The sequence below is a fragment of the Peromyscus leucopus genome, chromosome 9, assembly GCF_004664715.2.
Source record: "Peromyscus leucopus breed LL Stock chromosome 9, UCI_PerLeu_2.1, whole genome shotgun sequence".
NCBI lineage: Eukaryota > Metazoa > Chordata > Mammalia > Rodentia > Cricetidae > Peromyscus > Peromyscus leucopus.
Genome location: NC_051070.1, coordinates 19,061,777 through 19,082,401, shown reverse-complemented (window position 1 = coordinate 19,082,401; position 20,625 = coordinate 19,061,777). Strand labels below are relative to the sequence as shown.

Here is a 20,625-nt window from a genome sequence, read left to right as displayed (position 1 = left end):
ATGAAAAGAGTGAGTCAGGATGTGGTGTATATGATTGAGCATACATATGATATGAATGCTTGTATCCAATTCAGAGATTCCTGCTTGCTGCTGTTTGTCCTCTGTGTCAGGTCATCCTGCTCAGTGTGTAATTTCTCAGCAGTGTTCAGTGTGGCACATGATAATTTATATACTCCCATGTTTTATATACTCTATTTTTATAATTGTATCATTCTGTTACTACTGTAATCTTCCTGAGTACTGTTATAATTTCTAAAAGTGTCTATAAGGTCTCTATTTCACATTCATTTGAAGTATTGATTTTAAGAATTAGTTACTGAAAAACATTGTAACAGAAGAAAACACCCCTTCATAAGTTGGGGCTGTAGCTCCTTGGTAGAGTACTTACATGGTGGTGTGCATGAGGCCCTTGAATTGATCACCAACACCACAGACACAAGCAAAGCCTTCATTACATTTTCTTCCCTGTTTCTTGGTGAAGTGAAGGTTGACTCCATGTGGGAAGCTCATGCTAACTTTGTCCACTTACCATTTTTGTATTTGTAACCTGTAAAAAGACCAAGCACTCGAAGTTCATTGACTTTTCAAGGCAGTTTTTGAAAGTAATCTTCTGAGGTCCTCCATAATGAAGTTAGTGTGTTGTTTTTATTTGTTAGAATGCTGATTTTATCAATGCTTGCTTAGTGCTTCTTGGTAAGAACTTGCCAAGAACCGGGGCTCCTAAAGCTCTGCCAGCAGCGTGCTGCTCTGGTGCTGCTCCCAAGCACTTTTCTGCAGTCTTCGCTGTCAGTAAAAGGCTCTGATTGGCTAGAAACACTGTAAGCAACGGTTCTCAACTGGTGGGTCGTGACCCCTGTGCAGTGGACTGGCCCTTTCACAGGAGTCAACTAAGACCATTGGAAAACACAGATAATTACATTATGGTTCATAATAGTAGCAAAATTAGTTATGAAGTAGCAACAAAAATAATTTTATGTTTTTCAAATTGATCCATCTTTAATTTTTGGAATGAACTGTCATGCCATGGCTTCACCTCTTCTGGATATGGTATGTGAACACTTTAGTAGAGCTCGTACGGCTTAATGGGACCTAGAGCTTTGTATGCTGTCTGTGTAGTTTGACTATTCAGCAACATAAAACAAACCGAGAAGCTTCTGGTTTTTGTGATCTGGAGTAGATAATGTAGCATATAATTTTTAAGGATTAGATAAATTTCAGCTAAGCTGAGTCTGATAGTTGAGTGTTCATTTATTGTTACACTATCCTCTGTAGAGGTGAGTCTTTGCATTCTTTTACAACTCTGGCTAACAGGAGACTCAAGACTTTAAATAACCACAAGAACTGAGTAATTCTAGATTTGGAGTCTCTCTAGTGAAAAATTATTGATAATATTTTCATTGGTTTCTTAGTTATGTGTTAAATATGATCTTTTCCTAGTTTTCTGTGGCATTGTATTCTCCATTAGCTCATTTTATGACTTTTTTTCTAGATCTGAGTAGCATCAGTAATAATATGTGACATATGTGACACAGAGCTCTTAGATGCTACTTCCCTCTGTAATACCATGGGGAAGTCGAGCTCCATAGCATGCCAGTGACTGGACTAAGGACACAGCCCTTGGGAGACTGGGAAACGGAGCTCCCAGACTTCAGTCTTGTTGAGAAGCCTTGTACAGAGCAGAGAATTAAATTGTCACAGTTGATGCTGGAGCTGGAGATGTCTCAGCTTCTGTTAATGCCTTGGTTCTTTTCTATGTTGAATATTAAAAGATTTTCAAGGTTTTACATGCTGTTGATAGAGAAGATTATGTCTTCTTGGATGATGTGTTCTATTTAAATGTATAATTTCAATGTTATTGTCTTAGATTAATAATTGTGTTTTCATTTAGATTTTGCTTCTCAATTGTACTGTTACTACCAGTTTCTGTCAGTAGATTAGAAATGACCTCGCTTCAGATTCTTAGCCTATGTTGATAACTTATTTTTTTCTTAAAACCTCTATAGCTGAAAATATAATACTAAAATAAAAACTTTTCATATTGGAGATGCAAGAAATTCTGTTACAGAGAAAATTATAAGCTAGTGTAGAAAAATATCAAAATACTATAGTTATAGTTAGAAGAAATTCTGTGTTCCTCAGTGTTTGACATTGCTTTTAGAATCTACGTTTTCCACGGTCATCATTCTGCTATAAACGTTATCTGTTCATGCTGAACTTAACTTACACTAATTATATTAGAAATATATTCTGTATTTTTATTTTTCAAAATGAGCAGTCTATACTTACTATTTTGCTATAATTTTTGGAGATCATTTCTCAAAAATGCTTTAAAAATCAGAGACAGAAATTATTAATGAAAATCTAGAGAACTATGTGGATATTGGGGAAAGTGAAGGAAAAGGAGCTGAGAATGAGAAAGACTAAAAGTCCACCAGTTTTTAAGCAAGGAGAATATGGAATTTTCGTAAGAGATTAGGGTAGTTGCTGAAATTAATGTAGAAAAATGACCCTGTATAGTTCATCAGAGCAGAGGACTCTCTGGGGATGCCACTTCCGTGTGATTGGGACTCACAAGTCACGTAGTTTTCCTGGATCTCAGTGTTGCTAACGTTAACATATAGAGAAGACAGATACCATGGTCAGCACTACATAGACGCTGTGATTACTAATTTCTAAAGGCTTTTCTTTGGTTGGTTGGCTGTGAAATGGTGAGTGCGTGAGCTGCTTTGTGTAGCCTGGTGAGCACATGGAAGATGTTACATCCTGGGAGAGTCTCACCTCCTGCTCCAAATTCCTTTCAAATTCTCATTTTTGCATCAGTGAGATGCTTCAGGAGATAATGCCATTCTTTGATGACCTAAGTTTGGTCTCAAGAATCCACACTGCTGAAAGGGAAAATGTACTTGCACATACAAAATAAATGAATGTTCAAAATGCTCAAGCTTGAGCCCTTTTTGAGTTGGAACTATCCTTTAGATGATATTCGTCATCCCATCCTCTTTATAATAAATTTAACAAATAAAAGATTATAAGTGTTTTGTGTTATATACCTTACAATACAGACCTACAATGGCAATAGTAATCTTTAGTGTCTTATTGTAAGTTATTAAAGTATGGACATCCTATAAAATCGTATTAAATTCTGATGATTTCCTTTAAATATCTTGTTTCTCTTTAGATACTGAAGTTTACAGTGAATTTTACCCCGTGCCACCTCCATACAGTGTTGCTACCTCTCTTCCTACGTATGATGAAGCTGAAAAGGCCAAAGCTGCTGCCATGGCAGCTGCAGCAGCGGAAACACCTCAAAGAGTAAAGCCATCGTTTGTTTGACAGTGTTTTTGTGGCTTCCTGTAGATGGACTGTAAAAATCGTTCCCTGTGTGTAGGAGTGTGTGTAGTCTTCCTGCTGCTGTCTCTGTCAGTATCGGTCACCTTACACGCTGTAGATAAACTCGCCTTCTCTGGTTCCTGACCTCCTCACTTACTTTCTGTTGATCTTGTCTATGCCCTGCCTCAGCTTACGACATCCTGGAACTTATCTTTTCAATACATTTGTCACGTCCTGATTTGATTTCAGATGCATCAGACACTGACTTTTTCAAAGTCTGAGTCGGCTCGCTCTGATCAGCACCACCCTCCTGGCTCTTTTCTTTGGACCTCCTTTCCACTGATCTCTCTGTGGACCTCCTTTCCACTGATCACTTTCCTGTGGACCTCCTTTCCACTGATCTCTTTCCTGCCATGGACCTGTTCTCCTGAGAGAGTTCAGATTTCATGGTCTTATCATCAAAGCTACATTGTCTTATTTTCTGTTCCTGTTTGCTTTTCCTTCTATCCACCCTCAGTATATCATTTTACTCCTCCCCTTTCATGTATTCATTTACTCTTAATAATTATCTCATTCCATCTGACTGCTGTGGGCTCTGGAACAGCATGCAGGTTTGTTTGTGTGAAATGATAGGGCTCAAGGCTGAGGAAGCAAAACCTTGTGTAGTACTATTTCTTAACTATTAGAAGTAATCAGTGATAACAGATTTTGCAAATAATTTCAGAGTTCTTTACATTTGTAAGCAAAAACATTTATATGTTAGTGCATTATTTTGTAAGCAGAAGGTATACTATACAAACAGTATTTCATTTAGTATATTTTAGAGATTATTAGAATAGTAAAAACACCAAAATATTAAAAACCTTTTTAAATTAACTTAAAAATTTGAATGCTGAATTTTTAGTTTCATAGGGTACATGTCCTATAATTTAATCTATCTACCAAGAACTGACTTGAATTTTAACCCAGCTGGTAGACAGATTCTTAGTTTGTCAGTTTCCGATATTGTGGAAAGAAGGCAGGAAGTTCCTTAGGTCGGAAGGAAAGACTTGGTTATTCGGAGCAGTGGCAGTTGTCTTGCTCTGCTGTCCACTGAGCCCCCCAGTTCCTACAGGGCCACCACAGAGGTGAAGTCATAACTCACACATTGTGGGTTATGTTGCTAGGATCCCAGCTCTCCCAGCCATCCTTAAGAATGCCTGCATCTGGCTGGGTGGTGGCGCACACCTTTAATCCCAGCAGGCAGGAGGCAGAGGCAGGCGGATCTCTGTTGAGTTTGAGGCCAGCCTGGTCTACAGAGTGTGTTTTCAAGGCAGCCAGGGCAGTTATACAGAGAAACCCTGTTTCATCCCCTCCCCCTCCCCCGCAAAAAAAAAAAAAGAATGCCCACATCTTTGCTCTGCTGGGAGATTTGCTCTGCCATTCTTCTCCAAAGCTATCCACTGGGTGAGTATCCAGAAAAAGGAGTCCGTGTTTCTATATGAAGACATGTAGAAACCGAAACATGCCTGTAGAGTTATCTCCCAACTCAGCCCACGATTAAGAGACATTTATAATTGTGTCCAATCTGTTCTTAATAGCATCACTACAATAAATTTTTTAATATATCATTTCTTATAAGCATATATATATGCTTATTATATTTTGTATATATATACACACAAAAAATATATATACACAAATATATATATATATATATATATATATATATATATATATATATACACACATACACACACACACAAAATTTGTTTCCAGAATTGAAATTGCTAGATCGGAGGACATACACATTTTTAATAATTACTTCTACTTCCTAACCAGAGGTTACATGATTGCCCTGTCACTGATTATGAGAGTTTTATTTTCCCCCTTAACATTTATGCAGTGGTATCACATCTGTCTTCTTTGTATCATTTTCCTGAATTTGATATTATTCTCCCCGCCCCAGCCTGTGTGTGTGTGTGTGTGTGTGTGTGTGTGTGTAGGCTTGAGGTAGTGTTGGGTGTATTATTGGGTTTGGGGTGTCTTTCCTTCCCTCTTCACGTTTCTTTTCTGAGATAGGGGCTCTCACTGAACCAAAACTTTATTGATTCAGTGGGATTGGCTGGCCAGTGAGCTTTGGGATCTGCCTGTCTCTGTCCCGCCAGTGCTGGGGTTATACACATGCTGCAATGCCAGGCTTTTGACGTGGGTTTTCAGGGTCCCAAGTCAGGTCTGTGTGCTTGTACTGACTGAGCCTCCTCCCCAGCTCTCAGGTTACCTTTTATGGTTTGCCTTTAAAGATCGTCTCAACAGCACCTGGGATAAAGTAATACTTGCTGATGTCTTGCCTGTATGATCACTTGAGAACGTTAGGTGTCATTGATGTTCTTACTCTTAAATTGAAGGTGATAACATTGTAATTACTTTTGTGACATGTTTTGGTCTGTCTTTTTCAGAACCAGGAGGAAGAGTGTACACCAAGAGATGACTTCAGCGATGTAGACCAGCTTAGAGTAGGCAATGATGGCATTTTCATGCTGGCGTTTTTCAGTAAGTGACCTTTCCTTTCTACCTTTAGGAAATACTGGTGTAAGTATATTTAAAATAACAGTGAAGAAAACTTGCTGCTGGCATGGGTCCGCCTCATTTAAAGGGTAAATTGCTCAAGACAGTGGACATAGTAAATCCTAGAACTTAATAAGCATCTGTTGGGTAATTCTGATAGCAGCCTTTATGGTTGATACTTATCAGAAGTATATGCATATTTAAGCTGAATGGGATTTTACAGGGGAAAAAGCAGAATAAGAATTTAAAGAGAAATACTGTGTCCTTTCAAGGCTGTAGTCATATATACAGTGAACTGTACATTTCTGCTTTGGGGGCAGAAGACATCCCTCTGAATGGCCTTAAGTCAGGATTGGAGAAGGGAAAATTCTAGAAATCCAGAACAGTGCCACCAAGGTATGGATATACAAGTCTTATTCAGGGTAATAGTTAGAAGGCTACAATCCTCAATATTTTTAACCCCATACAAAATTGTTAATTATTTGACTTAACAGAGTCAGTTTAAACTGTGAGGGGAGACTGTCATAGTGTTTTTTATTTCTGAACACAAGGATTAGCATGCATCAAATTCACTGGTAAATATTACCAAAAAGGCATGGAACAAATTGCTTAAATAGCTAAAGCCAATAGTAGACATATAATGTTCAGTAAAAACTTAGATCAAAATGAGAAATAGTTTACTTATGTAAAATGATACACTCGACTTCAAAAATAATCATTCTTAACGTGTTGAACTCCTTTTGAGCCTGGAGGTTGGCTTACCTCCTTTTCTCAGTTTGAGATGGTTTCTTCCTTCTCTTTATTTCCTTTTTCAAACAAAAGACATGCGGAAGGAGAGCAGGACAGTCAGCCTTCTTTTCAGGTTCACTCATTATATTGACATGGCTCTCCAGTCTGTGCTGTTTGAACCCTAAGTTCCTTTTGCTGCAGTGTTGGGTGGATGTGGTCGGTACAACCAAAAGGCGTGGATGCTCGGGTACCGATGGCCGATCACACTACGCCTGCTGCTGCTCTACTGCGTCCTCGTTTGTAATCTTGATCTGTATTCAGCTAGTAAGCTTTTACAATAAATGCAAATGCCTCACGTATGGTGTTGACATAAAGAATATCTTAAACATTTATTCCTTTCATGGCTATGTCTTTTAAGAAAACTTGGGGCGATGGAGATGGCTCAGTGGGTAAAGCCTTGCTGTGCACACATGAAGACCAGAATTTGGATTCCTTAAACCCATGCAGAGCAGGCGCGGTGCTGAGCAGGCGCGGTGCTGAGCAGGCGCGGTGCTGAGCAGGCGCGGCAGCTGCCTGTAATTCCAGCGCTTGAGAGGAAGAGACAGTGATCCTTGGAGTGAGCTGGGTCACTAGACCAGCTGAGTGAGGATCTCTGTGTTCAATGAGAGCCTGCCTCCATAAATAAAGTGGAGAGCAACTGAGGAAGACATCCATTGGCAACTTCTGGCCTCTACACACATGTTCACACATGTGCATCCCACACAATGTGCCCAAAAACATGCAAATGAACATATGCCCACATCTACACTGCACACACATACATGGCCCAAAAGGAAAACTATCAATTAGAAAAGATTATGAATATGTATACTATTGATAGTGTAAGTAGCAACCTCCTCAGAAATGAAAGCATGCCATTTATGTCATCTAAGTATTTGAGTCTGAACTTATGTATTGTTTCCTTTAACCTCAATACATGTTTTAGATTTGAAATACTTTACTTATAAATGTTATAAATGCAATGTAACTTAGATTATTTTAGTCAGTGACAGTACATTGATTTATATAAAAATTTCTGAATTTTAGTAAAATTTGTGAAATTATATTTCTACAAGTTAATTGCTTTTATGTTCTTTGTTTTTACAAATATTTTATATAAGATTAAAATTGTATTTTATTCTGGTATGCCCAGAGCCTGCTTTGATAAGCATAGATTTATTTGGAGTTACTACCATCTAGTGGCTATTCTTGAAATTGCAATTTGGTTTCTATTCCATGTTTAAACTAATAGTCTGGAAATATGTTCCTTAATATAGCTTATCACTTAAGCATTTTAGGTTATATTTTTTGCAAACAAAATCACGGCAAATATAAGAGTTTTAATAAAAACCTTTCATAGGTTTAATTCTTGACTTCTCTACTTAGAACATTTATGTTTTTGCTTCTTAATTCATGTAACCTTAGAAAAGATTTACAGTTAAATTTAGTGATATAATTACATTTTCATGTATAGAAAATAAGAGGGGAGAAATGTGCATATCTCTGTATCTCTGGATAATGTTTAGTAGGAATGTGAGAAGTAATCTCACGTTTGGTTAGGTTTTACCATAAAGTGCCTCTTAAAATTTTTTAAGAGAATAGAGTAGAATAGACTTGCTTGTCAGTTAATTCAACTCCAGAAATTAATACTTGATCTAATAGATAACTGACCAGATTGAAAATGACTGAATGCTTTCAAATGTGGTGGACCATTGTGTGAAAACCTTTCCTCCAAGGTTTGGCTGTTTGCAGTATGTGTGCCAGAATCTTTGTATCAGAATGAGACATGGTAGTTAATTACCCAGATCATTCTTATTTTAGACTTCAGGAAAACATAAAGAAAAGTTAATGTTCTTCTAACTTAACATTTACAAAAAAGCAGAGCCAGAAGACTATTTTGAAATGTAAATGTGACTTGCAGGGTTTGCTGGATAGTTGTATGCCACCTTGACACAAGCTAAAGTCATTTGAGAGATGGGAACTTCATTTATGAAAATGGCGCCATAAGATGAGCCAGTAAGGCATTTTCGTAATTAGTGATTGATGGAAGAGGGTCCAACCCAGGGCGGATGGTGCTACCATTGGACCGGTAGTCCTGGACTCTGTATTGTACACACACATACATGTGAGAGATACAGAAGTAGGGGCATCTGAAGGAAGGGGCACCAGTAGGAGGGAAGACGGGAGAATGGGGGTGGGGGGCAGTAAAGGGGCAAATATGAGCAAATACAGTGATCCACCTGTATGGAAAGTCAAAACGATTATTTTGTGTGCTCCCTAAAGAATTAATGAAAACTGAAATTCATCAATAAAAATGCAGTTTTGCATACTAGTTAGTAATAAACCTTAAAGAACTGATAAGGAGGCTGCTGACTAGACTGACAGGAACCCACGTTTACTAGTTTGTTTGCGTATTATAACGGATAGACCTGCAAACAGCAAGTCGTGGCAGTCTCTTCGGATAGCTCAGTGGGTAGCGTTGGAAGAAGCTGCTGTTTCCTGTCAGCAGTGAGGTGTTGCTAGGACTGTGTTAATTCTGTTGATTTGTGTAGACATTAGGACGTAACAAGCATATTTCTGTTCCTTTTAGTGGCATTCATTTTCAACTGGCTTGGATTCTGCTTGTCCTTCTGCATCACCAGTACCATAGCTGGGAGGTACGGTGCTATCTGTGGGTTTGGCCTTTCTCTGATCAAATGGATCCTTATTGTCAGGGTGAGCATTTCCATCCCTCCTATGTACGACGTGGGGTTCATCGCAGGGTTGCTCATGCACACACATTCCACCCAGAACAGACTTGTTACTCTGGCATTCTGTAACCATGGGGATTTGGTGTAACTATATGTGCCATAACTGAATGTGAAAGACTGTTAATTTGAAATAAGAAAATACTTCCACCTTTGGTATCTGTGTCCTTGTTTTAAGTTATCTAAATTGTCCTCACCATTTAGTTGGTTTCCTTATAATAAGTTGATAAAAACTGCCACATGTGATTATTTCCGAGGATAGAAAGCAGAGAGCCTTGCCCAGTTACCTATAGTCTACAGAAATAATGGATGTGTGTTTTGAACATACAGACTACAGAAATATAGTGTGTATGTATATATACATATAGGATACGGAAATACAGTATATATGTTTTGAACAGATCATGCTTTCTGCTCTTGTGATGTCATTAGTACAAGTGTGCCTAAAATCAAAAACCAAAGGTTTCTGTTTAATGAGTTATTATGAATTTAAATATCTTCAAAGGTAGTTTTTACTATGCCCATTTGTTCTTAGTTAAGGTTGGTCAAAGAGATATCAAGGTCACCAAGATTAATATAGAGCTTGCCGAGGACTTTTTAAAAGTATATTCAAATCGAACTGAGAACTCTGACATTTAGAAATACAACGAGAAGAGATAAATATTGGAAGATCCTGTTTCAAATAATAACTAAATACTTCCTCTCTCCTTAGAGCTTTGAGAGTCCAAAAGTAAAGGCCTATGAAATGGCTGTCAGAACTCGCTCTTGCTGAGTTTATGGTAGACACCCACATTTGTGAGGTGGAGGAAGGTTTGAGACCAGCTTGATAATACCACTGTAATACCCTATCTCAAAATTAAAAACAGAGAAAGAGAAAGAAGGAGAAAGCTTACTGAGGAACCCTCATTCCGCTCTCCGTGTGCTCTCCCTAAGCCTTTCTGGATTTCCTCTTCCCTGAAGTGACTTTCAAGGTCATGTCCTTTTCTCACTGTGTCTCAATGGCGTCTCTTCCTATGAGATGGTTTTCTGCCCAAGCTGTGTAGGTGTTTTCCTTGTCAGACACATTCAGCTCCCTTCTTACCTTTGCCTCTTGAAGGGTTCCTTTGGGGGGCTGTTCACAAATGTTTCTTCCTAGCTTTGTTAGCTTTCATTGAGTGTGTGTGTGTGTGTGTGTGTGTGTGTGTGTGTGTGTGTGAGTGAGAGAGAGAGAGGGGGGGGGAGAGAGAGGAAAACATACAGTGAGAGTCTGTTCTTTCCTTCCACCATGTGGGGTTAGGGTCCAAACTCAAGTCATTGGACTTGGTGGCAAATGTCTTTGCCTAATGAGCCGTTTCCGCAGTCTCTCCTGCAGGCTCCCCAGACAGGGTTTCTCTGTGTAGCTTTGTGCCTTTCCTGGATCTCGCTCTGTAGACCAGGCTGGCCTCGAACTCACAAAGATCCACCTGCCTCTGCCTCCCGAGTGCTGGGATTAAAGGCGTGCACCACCACTGCCCGGCTCCTGCAGGCTCTTAAAGGATGGACCTAGAAGGGTGGGCATGGGTAGCTTTTATTCATTGTGTCAACTTTGCTGCGAAGCTATCTGCTCACCTCTCTAAAGACAGTGGAACTTGGGAGAATGGAGCCTAGCAATGAGGCAAATGAAAGTCTCATGCAATTCAGAGCCTCAGACCCCTGGGAGGGACATAAAAAGCACATTCCAAGAACAGTTCTGTGTTTTTGAAGAAACTGAGGTCATAAGATTTTTGTTTTCTTGGAGTTTTCTCACAAGCATTCAGAATCCTCCTCAGATGTCTTGCACTGTTATGACAGCTAGCCACAGAGTTTAGATGATGTTAGCCAATTAATAAATTAAAGTAGTATTTACTTAAACATTGCTTTCTGATTGAAAGAGCTAAATCTTCCTAAAGTTTTCAGTAGAATCACAAGTCTGAAATGTTCGCTTCTTTAAATGCTCCAGATGCTTTGATAATGCATCTGTTTTATTAATTTATTAAAAATAGCCATTGTTACAAATATTAATATTCTGAGTGATGTATTATTATTTTTGAATTTGTTTTATCGCTTCCCAGGGCTCTTGGTTCTTTTAACAGATCCTGTACTGGACATATCCGATTATAGGTTTTAAATGTTAATCTATTGACTCTTGGTTGGGATCTATATACTAGTTTCTTATAAGATGATTAAAGTTTGAGCCTTTGTGAGAACTGTCATCTGGTAGTTTTTCATTTTAATTTTGCTTTAAAAGATGTCCAGTGAGTTTCTACCAGGAGCTTAAATCTACTAGATGTTGTAAAACACAAAGACAAAGCTACATACAGTCCTGTCCTTGCAGATTTTCTTGGGAAGAAACTGAAGAGTTGGGACTAAGGATGTCCAGACTTAGCTGTATGCCAGTGGAACTGGTGTTACTCCAATGAAATTTCTCGTTTAAATCATAGGACACAGGAAACTATCCAAAAACGAATTTCTAAATTTTCCGAAAGTTGATAATTTACTAGGGTCAGTCTTGATATACAAGAAGGAAGTCAGCCCATTATGTATAGCCTGTACCTTGAGGGTTAGAGCCCCATTCTCTCATGGGAGTTTCTGGGTGCCGCTTGTTGGGTATCATATAAAGAGAGTTGAAAATACATTGTTTTGGTTCTTTGCCATCTTATTTCTTTCTTTCTTTTTTTCTTTTTTTTTTTTTTTTTTTTTTTTTTTTGGTTTTTCGAGACAGGGTTTCTCTGTGTAGCTTTGCGCCTTTCCTGGAGCTCACTTGGTAGCCCAGGCTGGCCTCGAACTCACAGAGATCCGCCTGGCTCTGCCTCCCGAGTGCTGGGATTAAAGGTGTGTGCCACCAACGCCCGGCTACCATCTTATTTCTTACAGCTTCTAAGACCCTTATGAAACTTTTTTCTTGATTAGAAAGTAATTTTTCAGTTGTCAAGTTCTTTTCTCATTGTCTGTTTGTCTTGTAAGTGTAAGAGTGTGCAACACTTGAAGTTTTCGTGCCTTCCAAAGGACTGTGACATTCTAAATCTTCAGAATTTCTAAAACTAAGCTTAGAATTTAGATAAATAGGATTTATGAATTTAAAATTATCCCTAAAAAAGTGATTCAGAAGTTTAAAAAACAGAGTTTGATGATCTCCATTATATGCTTCCCAAGTTATGACACTATATAAAATTTGTATTTTTATTATTTCCAAAGCTGTAGATTTTCTTAAGCTTTTATAGAAATTATCAGCAAATAGTTGGAAATACTTTTAATTAATTTCAGATTCAAGCATCAATATGCATTTAATAAAATTATTTTTAGGTAAGTAAGATTCAATTTGGAGACCAGTAGAAAGAAAGAAATTAAAACAAGTTTTAAAAAAAACTTATTTAGAATAGGTTATCTGAAATACTTAAAAGAATAATTATTTTGAGGTAATTTAAGATACATAAGCTGCTTCTATAGGGGACCATTGTCCATAGTAGGTTAAGAACACTGGGTTGATAAACCTTTTACATTCCATGAAGGTGCAGTGCCTGTTCAAAAGAAGATACTTGTGCCCTGTGCTGAGAGGCCCTGCCTCCCAGCTGCCTGTTAACTTGCCACCTCACACAGAGTAGCAGACCAGCTAACATGTCCAGTAATGGCAACTGTTGAAATGCCACTTCAGGGTTCATTTAGCTGTTCTCAGTTCACTGTTGGGAACTGAATGCCAGGCATCTAGTTTGAAAGTGAAAAGTCTCTAATGAGCTGGGGGTCTTTATGTGCCTAGTATTTTGGCAGTGATTAACAGTAGGGGGTGTATAGAAGGTCAGAGCGCTTCTTTCTAGAGGTCAGCACAACATCCCCGTCCGATAAGATTAAACTAATGTGGCTTTTGTGCTAATATCCAAAGCAGCAGGGTGCTGTGGCGTATGTGGGATGTTAGTTGTAGCTTTAGGAGTCTAAGAAACTGATGTGAACTTTTCAATGAAAAAAATGTTCAGTTCCAATATATAACATTTAGGCATTTATTCTCTTGCAAGCAGTTTGGAGTTTTTGTTTATGAAGTATATAAATTTGCAATTACATAAGAGAGGTTTTCCCAAATATATATGTATATCATTAAGTATTATTCCTGTACTTTCCTTTTGTGCTGTTTTTATATGCTGTTTTTAAGCATTAAAGATTATGTGAGATAAATTATTCTGAAACCTAGAACAATCTGAATGTTCAAATTTAATAATACAAAGATGATTAAATATATTTATGTTCACTCCATAGTTTTCTGACTATTTTACTGGCTATTTCAATGGACAATATTGGCTTTGGTGGATATTTCTTGTACTTGGTAAGTTTATTCTTAATGTCGTTCAGTTTAAGTAATCTTAGTTTGTTCCTCAGTTAAGTGATATTTCTAAAATCATAAGTGCAGTTCAGCTGTGTATTAGCAGTGCAGAAATCAAGTCTCTGATGTGGAATCCTTGCACGCGCTCCTCAGCTCCCAGGTCTCTGGTACCACTCGTCTCCTAGACGGAACAGCAGAGGCAGCCAGCACAGAGAACCAGTGGCTGAGTGAGAAACCAGTCCTGCAGAACTTAACATATCAGCCTCATTACAATATTGTTCTCTTTGATGAGGGTCTGAGGAAGCACGGGTGCACGGTTTCATGATACTGTGTGAGAAGGAGGCTTGGAGCAGTCAAAGCCTTCTTAGTTTTGGATCACGGAAACATTCTTTGTGCTTTTGAAATGTGCTCTGTATTAATCATTAATTTGCCAGTGCAGGGAAAGACTTCATGCCCAGTGATCACAGCACTTGTTGTTTGGTTGTCTTTTTGTCAGGCATGCTTTTCATTATGTTGGTGTAATTTATGAGTGTTCAGTAATACATGGTAATTAAATTAATTTTAACATCATATTGTACTTTTGGCCCTTGACTGACAATTCATATTTTAATTCTTTTAGGTTACAGTAGGGGGCAGTCTTCTCTTTAGGTTTTTAGTCATACTGTTGGACCTTTAGGATATTTTTGGAGAACAAATTGTCAATGGCCAGTTAAAGTCACTAAATTCTTTCTGTAATATTATAGTGAAATTATTTTAATGTTGTAACTCTGTTGGGGATCATATTTATATAGTGGTTAAGGTGGGTTTATATATTGTTAATTAGATCCTAGCTTCCTGAATTTTTTATCTTTATTGAGTCTTTTACCTAAAAGTGGGGGGGAAAACCCTATCAACTGTGTTAAGTATTTAGACGTACTAGTGAGTGTATTGGCTTGCATGTCCATTGTTAAGTGAGTGAACAGAGGAAGATAACTATGGAGCAGAGTGCAGACAGCAGTCCTGTTCCACATAGACCAGGAGCATGCAGACTTCATCAGCACTCAGATGTTGTCGTCAGTACCTAAATCAAGCTGACTGCAAGTAGGATGCTAAGACTAGGGCTCACTGAGTGGGTTGTAGAAATGAATGGCTTATTTTAGAAAACGCCTGAGGACAAGAAACTGCCGAAGAACTGGCAGCTTCATAGACAAAGAGATCTCGCAAATACATTTTGTCTGTTAGTTTTCAAAAGTGCCTTTTGTATTTGGAAGAAACAAACAACGACAACAAAAAACCCCAGAAAAAGAAAAACCCAATGTTTCTGTTTTGACTTGCATCTGGAAGGGAATGCGTAGAATTCAGAGAGAGGGGGTCACAAATGGAGAGAGCTGGCTATGAAAGCCAGTGGGACTAGATTTACCTGAACTTCGTGCTTCATTCCCGCATCGTGTGTATGTGCTAACTTCTCTCCAGTCTGTTACAAATGTGCCTTTTTCTGTAGCGCTCTGATTACTGTCTTGGAGTGGGTGAAGTTCGCTTTGGACTTAAGACTTCAAGTTCACAAGCATTTTTCTTCCTTCCTAGTGAAGGAGTCACATACATACATGCCTTCTGCTTTTGTTCTCTCTCCACCCATTCTGGTTATAAATTTACTGGAGTTGAGTGCTTTCCAGAGAACTGTGTTTGTGCAGAGGCTTGTACTAATCATGTTAATGCTTCTACACTTACCTAGTGTTCTTTATCTGTAGCTCTGAAGCATTTCACAGGCATTGCTTTTTAAATATTACAAATGTATATGAGGTAAATGGGTTTTATGTAAAATAGTATTTTGCTTAGAGGGCCACCTCAGCTGTCGAATCAAAAGAACTCTCTAGAATGGCTTGTCTCAAGTTTTTATTATTATTTTATTAATTAAAAATAAAGACTTAAAAACATATTCGTCTTTGACTGCAGATTTCACAAATGGCAGACACTTTCTATTGTGAAACAGGCTTGTTTTTTACCTGCCCTCGTTTTGTCTGAGTACTTTAAAAATAAACATCTTCACTTGCTCAGTAGTTCTATTCATCAGGAGGTTTCACACAAGGAAAGACTAAAGGGCGAATAAACCGTGTGTCTCAATGGGCCACACTACAGCTTCCACATGGTTCTCCTTTAGTTCATTCTTTATAGTTTTGTTTTCTTTCTTTGTTTTGCTTGATTTTTGATTTTTCTTTTAAATTTGGTTTTGATCTGGGGGAGGAGATTACATGGGCAGAGGACAGATGCAAGGAGATGGGGAGATAAGTGGGACCAGAATGCATGGTGTGAAATCTACAAAGAATCAATAAAAATTAAAAAAAGGTTAAGATTTTTAGGAGTGAGCTCATTTAAAATGCATTAACATTGGTACTTAACGTGATCATTGCTTGCATATTTCTATGTGACTTTGGATTTTTATAGCTTATGTTTGCTTTAATTTTGTTACAGTTAGGATTAAAAAATTGAAAGAATGTCAATAAAATGTTGCTATATTTTATAATGATGGAGTTATCACTGTAGTTTAAGATACAATATAGAATAAATGGGATTCTGCAAATTTCCTTCCTTGAGCAGAAGAGATCATATGTATCATTGTCTATTGTCTATGTACTCCCCTTATGTTAAGAACGTATCCGTTATTTCAATCTTTGTAGGCCTGCTCCTTTTCTTCAGAGGATTTGTTAATTACCTAAAAGTCAGAAACATGTCTGAAAGTATGGCAGCTGCGCATAGAACAAGATACTTCTTCTTACTATAGAGGTAAGAAATGTTAATATGATGTTTATTTATTCATTTTGTAGAGTCATATTTTCCAGATACATACTAAATACTTAATGTGCACTTATAATTTTTACATAATGTATTTACTATGCTTTGTATTAAATACTGTGTTTAATAACTTAAGGAAATTTAGTAAGTTTTTGACCTTTTTAGATAACTGATAAAATTTTTAAAAATTGAATTTCATTAATTTAAATTTTAAAATATAAAATTATAAACAAAAACTGTATTTATTTATTTTGTGGTGTTGGGATCAAGCCCAATGTTCCACATGTGAAATAACAAGCAAGCTTGTTAGCCCTTGGCCTTGGCCTTCTGAGACACGCTCTTGCCACGTAGCCCTGGCTTGCTTTAAAATTGGGATTCTCGCCGGGCGTTGGTGGCGCACGCCTTTAATTCCAGCACTCGGGAGGCAGAGCCAGGCGGATCTCTGTGAGTTCGAGGCCAGCCTGGGCTACCAAGTGAGCTCCAGGAAAGGCGCAAAGCTACACAGAGAAACCCTGTCTCGAAAAACCAAAAAAAAAAAAAAAAAAAAAAAACCAAAATTGGGATTCTCAGCCAGGCGGTGGTAGCGCACACCTTTAATCCCAGCACTCAGGAGGCAGAGCCAGGCGGACCTCTGTGAGTTCGAGGCCAGCCTAGTCTACAGAGCCAGATCCAGGACAGGCACCAAAACCCTGTCTCGAAAAACAAAAACAAAACAACAACAAAAAAAAAATTGGGACTCTCCTAAGTGCTGCAATTAGAGGTGTGCACCAGTATGCCCAGAGAAACTTAAATCCTACTTTCTCAACTTCTTTTTAATGATTTGCCACAGGCACGTTTGAAGTAAGTAGCAGCACAAACTTGAAAATTTGAAAACTATAATTTTCATAACAACATACTTACATAGAAAGGATGGATATTCTGCAAAAAGTAGTGCAAAGTCCAAGCAGAGATCTGGCAGACAAACAGACCAAACCAGAATGACCACAGGTTTGTGATTGGAAAACACTTTGTCACATAGAGAAAAAGGAAAGAAGCAGAGAGAACTTGATAGTTACCAGAGAATTTCTGGAAATTGTGTGTCTAGTCAGCACTTGTTTGCTAAACAGCCGAGGAGTCTCTTCAGATAAAGAGACCTTATGTCTCTACTCTGCTCTTTGTATTTATGGGTTCTGTGTTCATGGATTTTTAAATAGTTGAAAAAGAATTACATCCATACTGAACATGTACATTTTCCTCTTGTCACTGTTCAAACAGTTCAGTGTAACAAACACTTACATGGTGTTTGAATTGTACTCAGTGTTGTCCATAACTAGCGGTGAGACACACGAGCAGAGGACGAGGCATGCTGTGTGTTCATTCCGTACCATTTTGTCTAATGTCCTTGGGCATCCGAGGAGTTTGATAGAGGAGGGAGGGCCTGAAACCAGTCCACTGTGCTACTGAGGGGAGGCGATACTCTCACCTTGTGAGTAAATGTGTGGTTTATGACTTGGTTATTTACATTTATAGCTTATGTTACTTGTTATAAGTGCCCCACCCTTAAATAAATATAGATAGGCAACTAAGGAATGCTGAGATTGAGGGAAATAGTCTTCCTCAGGGATGAATACTCTAATGAGTTATTCAGTACCAAGTAGTCAGCCTTGAAACTGTCTACATACAAGTAACACTAAATGGATTGGCAGGTTATATTCATATATTTAGGCATTTATAGATATATGTAACAGTGACAGAGAAAAAGAGGCCTTGATTTAAAGAGGGACTTAGTTAAGAGAGATTGGAGAGAGGAAAAGGAAGGAGGAAAGGATTCAACTATATTTTAATTAAAAAAGATAAAAAGAATATATCACTATTTTTGCTGAAGAATATACATGTAAATATAATGTCTATATAAACATATTTCTGGATTACATTAAAATACTAGTCTAAGTGTTCCCTAAGATCCGCTATTCCCAGAAGATACTAAATTTTCTTTCTAATCATTAAAATGTCTCTGTGAATAGTGGCACGAAGGATTTGGTAGTATTAACAGGAAGATAAAAGGCAAAAAAAAATATGGCTAACTTGAACACTGTTCTCTGAGTAATGTGATTATTTTGCAGTTTTCAAGAGTCAAATATAATGTAAATATTGTGGACTACATGAAGGTCTTTTATGGAGGCTTTGTCTTTTAGAACAATATTAAAACACATAGTTATCTTTATCCCAAGACTGTTATATACTTAAATGAAATGCAGCTGTAAAATGTGTTTTTACTGTATTATGATTCCGACAAATATAAATACATTTTTTTTTTTTGAGACAGGGTTTCTCTCTGTAGCTTTGCACCTTTCCTGGATCTCGTTATGTAGACCAGGCTGGTCTCGAACTCACAAAGACCCGCCTGGCTCTTCCTCCCGAGCGCTGGGATTAAAGGCTTGCGCCACAACCGCCCGGCATAACTTAATACATTTTTTTTTTTTTTTTTTTTTTTTTTTTTTGGTTTTTCGAGACAGAGTTTCTCTGTGTAGCTTTGCGCCTTTCCTGGAACTCGCTTGGTAGACCAGGCTGGCCTCGAACTCACAGAGATCCGCCTGCCTCTGCCTCCCGAGTGCTGGGATTAAAGGCATGCGCCACCACCGCTCGGCTGTAACTTAATACATTTTAAGAGTACTTCTTCCTTTGTCTCTAGACTGCATCAACCCAACATTCCTTCTTACACCAATGTGAAATGTCCACGTCATCTGTAAGCCTGCAGCTTTGCTAAGATAGAAGACGACTGACTGAGAGCAGAAGAAAACTTAGTGAAAGGTGGAACTTCGAAATCAAATGGCAGGGGGTTTACGCTTAACGGCCATGTCTGCTCATTCTTTAGTTATCTGTATTTCATTTATTTTGCACATTTGCGTATGTGCCTATGTAAAAGATAAGCATATACTTGAAAGAATCCGTAAAGTTGTTGCAGCAAAGTCCAGTCACACTTGGTTAATCAGTGTTTGATAGAGTTGGAAGAGTTGTGTGATAAACACTTCCAGCATGTAAATGCTTCTGACGTGACCATCAGTGTAATAAACATTACATTATTAATCTTGTCAAACGCTTTAGTTCCTGGCGCTTAGATTCACCTGGTAATTCCAAACATGAAATATTCTTTGCTGTAGATGATGTTTATTAAAACTTGTAGTCTGATTATTAGAAAAGAGTTGTCAGATTTTTGGATATGATATTATTTAGGAAAACTCTTGTAAATAACCATGCATACATTGCTTTTTTTCATTCTTTTCTTAGAAATTGTGTCTAGATTTCTTTTCATTAATTTAAAATTAAGTAAACTAAATATACAGAAATAAACTTTGTTAAAGATAGAGTGGTTTCAGATGAACTTTAAGAAAATGTGAGTATACCAAATGTCCTTTAAAGAAAAAAAAAGCTAAGAGGCAATACTAGTTTTAGGGATTTTCAAATCAGAAGCTTAGATTTAAGGATCACTCACCTTAGCAATTCTTACAAGAAGATATTGCAGTAGATCTTATATTTATTTACATCTAAGACAATTTAAAGAATTAATTACCAAATATATTCTCATTTGCATTTGTCTTTTAAAAAAGCCAATAAAAGTATCTTTCAATATTACTGTAATCATTTTTTTCTTTAAATGTTTAATTTGTTAAGCTTAGCAAATAAAATCTTGTTCTGTTAATAGCGCCTTGCTTAATGATTGCAAGATTAATTTGTAAAAAACATATAACCCAAATTGAGATAACTTCAAATACATACTTTGATGTTATGGAAGCGTAGCTGTGAAATACAGGGTTGTTGAGTGTCGGTGTGGTGAGTGTGTGCGACCATTACCCCTACTGGAATCTGCTTTTACATCCATAGCATAATGCTTGACATCTTACAGATCATTTTCTGCCCCCTGTGGTTTATATCTTTATATAAATATTTTATATTTATATCTTAAGCCTTTGAACACCAACAGTAAAGATAACAGAAATAACATGACTGTATACGTGTAAGAAATAGAGCTATAACGAACATACAAAATTGACTGCTAGACACTAGCTAAAAGATACATCTCACTGTTCAGGACCATTTTTCCAGTTTTAAGGAAAAATGAAAATTTTATATTTTATTACCTCTTTTGTATTTGTATTTTATGATTTTTTTTTTTTTGGT

At 37.5% G+C, this 20,625-nt stretch overlaps 1 protein-coding gene across 1 annotated transcript in view; it reads left to right on the top strand.

Moving 5' to 3' along the window:
• Ndfip2 (Nedd4 family interacting protein 2) overlaps positions 1–20,146 on the top strand; it is a 49,773-nt gene extending 29,627 nt beyond the window's left edge. Inside the window, exons 3-8 of the mRNA XM_028879907.2 lie at positions 3,179–3,312; positions 5,769–5,862; positions 9,236–9,360; positions 13,635–13,701; positions 16,353–16,458; positions 19,139–20,146. Of these exons, the coding sequence (XP_028735740.1) occupies positions 3,179–3,312; positions 5,769–5,862; positions 9,236–9,360; positions 13,635–13,701; positions 16,353–16,456 (524 nt within the window). The 3' untranslated portion in view covers positions 16,457–16,458; positions 19,139–20,146. The remainder of the gene's footprint in view (positions 1–3,178; positions 3,313–5,768; positions 5,863–9,235; positions 9,361–13,634; positions 13,702–16,352; positions 16,459–19,138) is intronic.
• Positions 20,147–20,625: the final 479 nt, after the last annotated feature.